Source organism: Argopecten irradians, chromosome 11 (genome assembly GCF_041381155.1).
Source record: "Argopecten irradians isolate NY chromosome 11, Ai_NY, whole genome shotgun sequence".
NCBI classification, from domain to species: Eukaryota; Metazoa; Mollusca; class Bivalvia; order Pectinida; family Pectinidae; genus Argopecten; species Argopecten irradians.
Window position 1 is genome coordinate 15,935,811 of NC_091144.1, and position 9,352 is coordinate 15,945,162.

The window sequence follows — 9,352 nt, forward strand, 5'->3', positions numbered from 1 at the left end:
TTCGCTTTGCGATATCAGTTCGTTTTGGTGCTTTGTAGATATTTATTTTGGTTCCATTGTCCCTTCTCGTGTGGGATAACTTACTCCAGATTTAATCAGGATTCAAATTACGAGTAATAAAAAGAATATGTAATGTAAAGGAAAAATTGTTTTGTCTGTCGATCTTGTTTTCCCCCACAATCTTTCATAAACCCTTGTATTGCTTATATTTTTAAACCGTAGTTTACGTTTGAATTACGATTATGACCATAAATCCATATTCATCTTCTAAAATCCCCTAAAAAACGACTGTTTTATATCAGCATAAATTTTATTGTGGATATTTAACATCATTTACTTCTTTTTCTTCCCGAAAAGATCTCCAAACTGATGTGGTCCCATATGAAATCCATCAGGTGGAGGCGGCATGTGGTGGTAGTGATTCGGCTGATCCGGATACTGAGGAAACACAGGCTGAGGTGGATAGTCCGGCAAACCGGAATGTTGGGACCCGTCAACGATTGGCCTATCAGATGGGTATTGTTGGTTAGACATGGGTGGATAGAGTTGATGTTGGCTGTCTGTTCCCTGTTGTTGAGGGAACTGACTTTGTTGGTTATGTTGCTGTCCGTTCATTGGTTGATGCATGCCATCGCGAGCACATGTGCAGACATATCCATATTGCGGAAGGCCTACATGAAAAAAAATATTATGATAACCACATCACAAATAAACTACTTTCCAATGTCATTAGTGCACTGCAGTTTTTGAAATCATTGGAACACCATAGCTATCTCGTATGAATATGAATCGATTAATATAATGATAATAGGGAATTATACTATGACAAATAGAAATAAAGTAATGGCAGAAGCAAATAATATATAGGTCAAATTAAATAATACCTTGTATTGATCGGATCATACCATCATATAATGATAAATCCATATATAGCTATGGCGATCGATAATTTTGTTTTAGTAAAAAAAATGCCATTAGATAAACCGTATATAAAAATAATTAATTATAAGTAGCGAAGCACGCTCATGGTTCCAACAGACCTCTGAACCTATATCTGACTGGAAAAAATTGTTGGGCGGTTGAAAATGTTTGCGTCTCTTTTGTTGCCAATAACAGGAAAGATCTGATTACGTACCGAAAGTGTTTGGACGAGTGCCATTACGTACCGGAAGTGTTTTTACGAGTGCCATTACGTACCGGAAGTGTTTTTACAGGTGCCATTACGTACCGGAAGTGTTTGTACAGGTGCCATAAGTGGTGCGAGCCTTGTTGACGGTTGATCCTTTGTAGCACCCGAGTAAGTAAGGGAACTCTTTGTTAGCATGGTATCTGTAATTTCCATTCACCATTCGGCCGTGACATTCATCAAGATCTTGGTTAGTGACGTCACGTCCGAGATCTGACGCCATTGGTCCGTAGATTGGAAATCCGTCGAAGGCGACACCTAGGAGCTCGTCCGCCTCGCCAGTGTAGAGCCAGCTTCCTGGGATCTGATGGTAATGATAAATACCCTGGGGGTCTGTGTGACCCCCGTAACTGTCAAACTGTTCCTTGGTAGGTCCTTCTACGGCATTCTGACCTATATGTTCGATATAATAAACCGTTGTCATTATATATTATATTGGGATCGAGTTGTTTGTATGTATCAGATTATTTTCTACTGTTAATTTAAGTTCCATGTCTTATGAGAGATATAGATGTTTTTTTCATAAATCATCAGAACAGGTTACAGAGAGGACGGTTCACATAGAGACGGACGTAAACGTGTTGAGTTGATGGGTATTTTGAGAGGCTGCGGAATTAGATATCCCGTCAGAGCTACTAGCGAAACAACTAATTAAAAAAATCCCATTACAGTGATTATCGAATTCCTACAACAATTGAAAACATGACATCAAATTGTTAGATCACTAACCAAATAGATAGCATTATTTCAAAATATTCATATTAAATTACCCTGTGCGTTGAGAGGATCGTATATCATAGAGCCCGTTACAGCCATCCCTATAGGGCCCATGGATAGACAGCCAGTTGTGGCTCCGATCTGGGGATCCTTTGGAACAGTAAAGACATCACTACGGGTAACAAGTGTGTTGGGATTGACTTGTTCAAAGGGGTGGTCCGGTAGCCCATTGGATGTAAGAGTGATTCTGTTGGGAAAAATCCATGTAATGTAATAACTTAATATACTGTATAGCCGCCTTTTCAGCGGGTAAAATTTTTCGAGATTTAGATCAAAATAAAATTTTTAAAAATAGCGAATCACAATTTCACGATTTGCCGTAATGTGTATAAAATAAGTTAACCAATTCATAATATCACGGATCAAATTTCGTGACAAATGTGAAAATATCATTCCCACGTATTTAAAGCCTTATATATAAGGCTCATAAAATATTAATCATCAACGCACATGCCACCTAAATTTTAGATTTAAACTCGTGTAATCATTTTTCATTCATAGACAATTATATTTCCTTTTTAGTTTTAACTGTAATACAATGTATATCGATTTATTGCTGTTTTTTTTATCATTTTCACATTTGATATACTTTACGTTTGTATTACTTGTTTTAAAAGAAAATAAATATATCCCCGGAACGCACTTGTTATAGGTACTATGTCTTTAAACATAAATTATTTGTTAACATTTAAAATTTATTTTATAATTTGTTTTCAATCTATAGATGCTGAAACATTATTTTGTCATTGCGTTAATTTGAAAATATGTCTTTAAAAATAACTCAGATATGACAAATAGATAAATGTAAAACTTTGTTGTACAAACTTACGAATCCCCATTATCTGTATAACTCACAGTACCGCCATATTTGCCGTCGTTGTGAAACTTTTTAGCTTCCTCCACAGTAAGTGCGGATGCACCACAAATCATAAAGGCTATTGCCACACACAGCTTCATGTTCACTTTCAAATAAATACAAATGTTTACCTTACATATTCATATCTCATTTTCAAAGTCAACATTTTACAATATACGTATGCTACCTTATTGATCCATTATAAGTTGAATTTAAGTTAATTGAAATAAGAGTTGATTCTTATCACATCTTTCACTTAAAATTGCTACTTCTTGGTATATTTGTTTTACTGAACTACCGGACGTCAGTCATTCTTTAAAGTCAACAATCAATTCGTGCAATTTTTGTCCTATTATTCAATACATGTTCGACAATTCGTCAATAAAACAATACATTTCCATCAGCTAGGACAATATAAGCAGACTTACCAGTGTTATTTCATGAAGTTTAATTGTACTGCCGGTAGACTAGATATATTTATACCTAATCACTACACCGATTTTAATCCCTTTATTTACATCATCAACTATTTAGTACCTACCTTGTTTAGTACACAACTGTGGTATTTAGGTTTAGTTGTATGACCTCTTATAGACCACGGGAGAGACAGCCACGTCCAGATCATGTTTCCTTCGTTTAAGCATTGATGTCATTTTTTTTTTTAGATTTCGGTGCCTTTATTTCCATTAACTGTACATTTAAAGACTAATTTATCTCGTAGATATTTGTCTAGTCTACGCGTTATCATCCTAAAATTGTCCGTGCGTTCCATTTGCGGATTCGTCCCAGTTGTACTAAAGTGATACGGCACCGCCAAATGGAACGCGTTTGGATTTTTCCATGATGGCGGCACCCATATGAATATAAAAGCCAAGTATTTTCGGTGTTAACAATAACATGAATATTAAACCTTAATAGTTTAAACATACATTGAAATAAATAATCCGTGTAATCTTATCGGATATAAATACGCTCTGCCTTATTTTCAACAAATAAAACATTCCGGTGACAAATGAAAAATCTCGAGTCCGCCATCTTGGGTACAAGTGGTACGCTACTGAAAACGAACCACTTGTACCGGTACAGTTCTGCTGGTACAGCGCGTTCCATTTGAGATATACCAGATTCAAATCGATACAACTGGTTCGAATCTGCAAATGGAACGCACGGTGTGTATATGTCTAAAGGGTAGTGCTTACATGCTTTATGCTATATACGAGTTTTTACCTAAAAATAATAAACATAAAATTTAGGTAACATTTCGGAATCAGAAAGCAAATTTCAAACGGTAACCTTCAGGATTTTCTCAAAAGGAGAAAAATGTCGTTAAAGTAAGGAAAATCTATAATCTAAAGTTTATATCGACTATTTTTATTTGTCGTCGATATGCATAATTTTCATTTTAAGTGAGAATATTTTTTTTTTAAATTCTTCGAGAACGCCAGAGATCCTAATGATAACAAAGACATGTATAAAACAAGTATCCATCATTTAATACAGAACTTGCAAACACAATAACTGTTATGGTGATGTAAACATGTGTTAACATTGTTTGGTTAAAATATCAGTGAAGATGGTATCCAGTTGATAAGGACAACGAGCAAACCCTTCCCTCACCATGCAACGGAGCCCGGTATGTTGGTAACACAGTTCCTCCAGTTCTAGTAACCCCGATTTTATAATCATCATGATAGTCCAGGACCACTCCATGGGTCATTTAATAGCACACACAAATGTAAGACAAATGAAAGCATTACGTAAACTATATATTTACATGTATATATACATGTATAATGGTCATGTATAATGGTCATAGCTATGTTGAATGTATATAATTCATTACAAATACTCTTATGGTTAAAAATATATTGTGGATCAAAAGAAAAATGAATATGATGAGGGAACAAGTACCGGTGCACTTAACCCTTCTCATCTTTTAGTACTACTAGGTGACGGGACAATGTTCTTACGTAACCTATTCTGTATTTGCATATTACAGAGTTATCTTCCCTTGCGGGTAGGTATTGATTATGACATCATGTGTGACATCATGCGAGCTAACGTCATAATTTACGGAGAAAACGACGTGAATTTCGCTCTCAAAATAATGACGTAATAATTGATACCTACCCGTAAGGGAGCTAACTCTGTTTAATATGCAATGATAGACTAAATATAATAATTGTATAATAGTGTAAAACAAACAGGAGGTCAAAGTTTTTTGGGTGAATTGATAAGTTTAACGTCCTATTAACATATAGTGTCACTTAAGGCCGTGACAGATTTGTTGGTGGAATACCTAAAGAAAAACCAGCGACAAATGGTCGATACCTTACAATTACCAAGATGGGATTCGAACTCTCAGCCCGGAGGTTGGGGGTCTATGGTAATATATGTTGATATTTTAACCACATAATTACGACAAGGTAAGTTCATGTTGTAAATAAAGGGGTTAAAACTGATGCACTGATTAGGTATAAATAAATCTAGTATAAGGCATCAGAAGTCAAGTCTAGGAAATACCTGGGAAGTGGGGGTCATCATGGTGGTTTAGAAAGTATAAAGTAAGTGAGGTGGGAGGGGGGATAGAGTCCTACACTAAAGATATAAAGTTATATAAATTTTTGCTTTTTCAGATATTACATCGCATTGTATTTCTGAAAATATACTTGTACTCTTTACAATCATACAGTGAGATTGTTCATCCAATGCTATTAAACACGGGCATTTATAGTTGAGCCACACGAATGAATGACTGATCAGTCTACAGAAGAGACAAGTACTTACGTACTTACTGGAATTGAGGATACGCGGACCACAACTAATGAACTATTGTATCCGCCGAATTGGAATCTGATAACATTGATTATGGGTTTAATGCCGATTTATTGTGAGGTTCTCTTACTATATTTAGAAACACCATGTCTATTGTTAGTGTTTTTATGATCAATTTGTTTTGAATAATTGGTTGTTACTGTATCATATCAAACACCAAAAGAAAGACTAGCCTATCTACACGAGCGCTTTTTATTAACCCCACATTCGCTCGCCTTTTAGATATGTATATTCTTTAAGTTTGTACCATGTATTTTGATTATATTGTCTGTGTTGAATATACATATTTATAAAAGCTAAGTTAGTCTACTTTAGGTTGGGCATTTTCATTAATATTTATCTTTGTGTTGTTCCTGTGCCAGTGTGTAGCTACATAAATACTTATCCAGATATATGCTTGTATAGCTGCTAGTAAACAAGATATGTAAATTTACCGGGTCCACTCCGTGCCAATTCGACAATATTTTTACATCAATAACTAATTAATGAGTAGACCAAATGAGCTGTACTTTGGTAGACGTAAGTAGAAAAGTGATTTCGTAATATCCATGGTGAAACGTGCTACATATATTTATAAAAAAGCCCTAAAATCACATGCTTGCACAGTTGCACCAACAGTTACGCTTCGATTTTTAACTCGCATCTAACGCCAATGTCAGAGCAGGAACAATAGTAATATGAGAAGCAACAAACATGTCCAGAATTCCAAGCTACAACAACCATTTTTCATTAAAAATAAATCCCAGGTTCCCGTCATGATGTATTTGTACACGTATTTTTATCCATTTTGTATGTATGCAATTTTCATCACTTAATTCCAAAATAATTCAATTTTGCTTGTTACGAGCATTTTCATTGGCTTAAAAATTTACTTTATCAGCGAATAAAGGGAAAATGCCGTCACCGTTTGTGACGTTGCTTCTGATTTGCTGAGATGACGGCGAGTATGGAAGAGATTATCTTTAGTAAATTGAATTATAAGGATTACCTTGAATATATTTTTATGTTATGACGACATAACACAAACATCTGAGTGAACTATCATCATAAACCGCTTCGCGTTTTATTTAGAGTACACTCAGATTTTTGTGTTATATCTCCATAACATAAAAAATCTATTCAAGTTAATCCTTATATAAATTTCATCTTTGACAGCCACTATATCCATAACCCATCAATGAATTCACTTTTACAAATCCAGGAAGTAGAGGTTTAGCTGGAATTCCATAAAACCACAGCTGAATGTTCTATCGAAAAGATATTACAGATGCTTGGAGTGTTTCTTTCTTTTATATCAGTTTTCCTATTTTTTCATATCTTTTTTATTCAAATCACTTCATATCCTGTAAAAATGGCATCTATCAGAATCATTTACATTCCAACACTTTTCGTGAAGACAATACTTCCCAGGAATGCTTTCATAAAATACATATTCTTGTGTCACGTGCTTTCACTTTTCTGTGTACTTGTAGTCCTACATGTATGATGAGAAATCTTGGTGAACATTTTTTTTCAAATCTTGATCAGCTCTCTGTGCTGCATTTAAACGGTTTTGGCCTAAATCACTTGATCTTTATATATCCATAAATCATCACTACTGGGTTCAAAAGTGCATGCAGAACTACATATGCATGGTCTTCCATGTTGAACAGTGAAAACTAAACTGAGTAAATGTTTCAGTGTGAGTACCATATAGTACCGCTGCATGGATCTTAAAAAAATCATGCAAATCATAATGCATGCTCTCTTAGTGAGGTATTGAAATATGCATCATAAATAAATCTCAAGGCCTTAATAGATAGTAAGGGGTTTACCTGGAGCTGTGGAATAGTTAAACAATACCCAGTGTTATAGTGGAGGGTACCAGTGACATGCGATGCCATGCTTTAAGTATGAGAGACACCTCAAACTGTGGAGTAGTCAATATAATGATAATCTTGACTATTTGACAGTTGTCGTTGTTTCTTCTATACATATATAAATAAAAAATGCATGTCCTTGTAATGGTTGATAAATAAATAAAAAAAAAAAACATAACAGTAAAGCTCCCAAGCGCTTTCATGGCTCTTGCTATTCTTCAGGGGATTTGAATATATATTTATATATAGAGAGAGAACATCTGAATAAAATATTGTTAAAATTAACTATTATGAACATTAAATAGTCCACTGGTGTGGTCGGACATAACTGAAAGAAAACTAATTCTACAGGAGCTAATAAAGGTTACCTCCCTTACCCTGTATCGTGTAAGACTCAAGCTTTTAAAATATTCTTAGATGCACATTTAATTGATCATTTACGATTCAAATAATAACTATTTATGCATATCGATAGTGAATGCTACTGACACTTATTTATTAAACGAAAATGTTTACCTGAAAACTGATTTAGCCTATTTTACTGAGATGCTTGTTTTCTGGGTGGTGATGATTATATGCTTTTTTGTGCTGCATCATCCGAAACACACTCAACTTTACCATGTTGTGAATATCTCCTTTCATATACTGTAAACCAGGTTTCTTTCGCAAATTTCACGATTCGTATAAACTCGTTAAAGCTTATCTCCGTGAAATAAGATCTTCATCATTTATACCGATAGGGATTTCCATTCAAATCTTAAAACCAGCGTATGTTGATCTTCGCGAACTTGTATTGAAATGTAAATCGCGAAATAGTAGACGCCAATAGAAGTTGTTTTACAGCATGTTTGTCAGTTTGTACCAAGAAAAGCTCGAATAGCATCAAGACCTTGTTTACTGCTTTCTTTAATTCAAACATTTAAAGTTATATGCGTCGTAATTTTCATACTCACCAAGAGCTTTCATAGTTTTCACCACCAAAAGCTACTAACATTTTAAGAGTTTAAATACTTACAATGCATAAGTTTTAATTTAACAAGTACAAATACTGCCAAAAATCATTATAAAATACACATGGTCATAACATGAAGCCAAGGTATGGTCTACAAAATACATTTCACATTTGCCCAGTGTTATTAGTAATTGTAAATAATTTCTGCATGTTTGTTTCCATCTAAACATACATAAAGCATAAAAGCATGAGTTTTAAAGTGCCTACATTATGTGGTGTAACTAATGTTTATAAGGCATCATACATGTTTGTCCGTCCCATGGAATGAATTTTACAACTTAATTAATCAAATCTGGTGGTTATCAATAGATAACTGAAGAAAAAAATAACACGCCCACTCATGGCACATTTATTCTATAATTTTTCCCTCTTAAAGCACATTAAAGACTTTTGGAATATTTAATTCTTTACAATATCATGGGATTTGATTTTTAAATACTTTTAAGTGAGCGTATCCTGTCTGTTACTGTAAAACAAACTACGATACATCACGACTGTCTCATGATAGTCTAGTCTGATGGGTTTCCTGAATCATCTTATTATGTCAACACAATTGAATGCCGAGAAGCTTAATACACACAGAAATTGTGTTTACAATGAAGCGATTTATGTCGTGTGAATGTAATGTTAGAGACGAACCAATCCTATTCAGATACACATCTCCCGAGATGGCATGTTATATTGGGTTGGGGAAACTTGACGCATGATCTGTTCGTTCGTACGAGCTGTACAACCACGTCTGCTTGTCCATAATACCCAATGATAACATCACTAATCAGATACTGGACATTTGAATCACAACTCTGTCAGGATTCCAGTAATACGTT

At 34.6% G+C, this 9,352-nt stretch overlaps 1 protein-coding gene across 1 annotated transcript; it reads right to left on the reverse strand.

The window, feature by feature from the left end:
* Positions 1 to 291: 291 nt before the first annotated feature.
* Positions 292 to 3,306, reverse strand: LOC138335728 (uncharacterized). Its single transcript, XM_069284891.1, has 5 exons — positions 3,248 to 3,306; positions 2,793 to 2,925; positions 1,957 to 2,150; positions 1,229 to 1,579; positions 292 to 671 (listed from the first exon to the last, which is right to left on the reverse strand). The coding sequence occupies exons 2-5, from the start codon at positions 2,918 to 2,920 to the stop codon at positions 334 to 336; spliced, it is 1,011 nt and encodes a 336-aa protein (XP_069140992.1). The 5' UTR covers positions 2,921 to 2,925; positions 3,248 to 3,306; the 3' UTR covers positions 292 to 333.
* Positions 3,307 to 9,352: the final 6,046 nt, after the last annotated feature.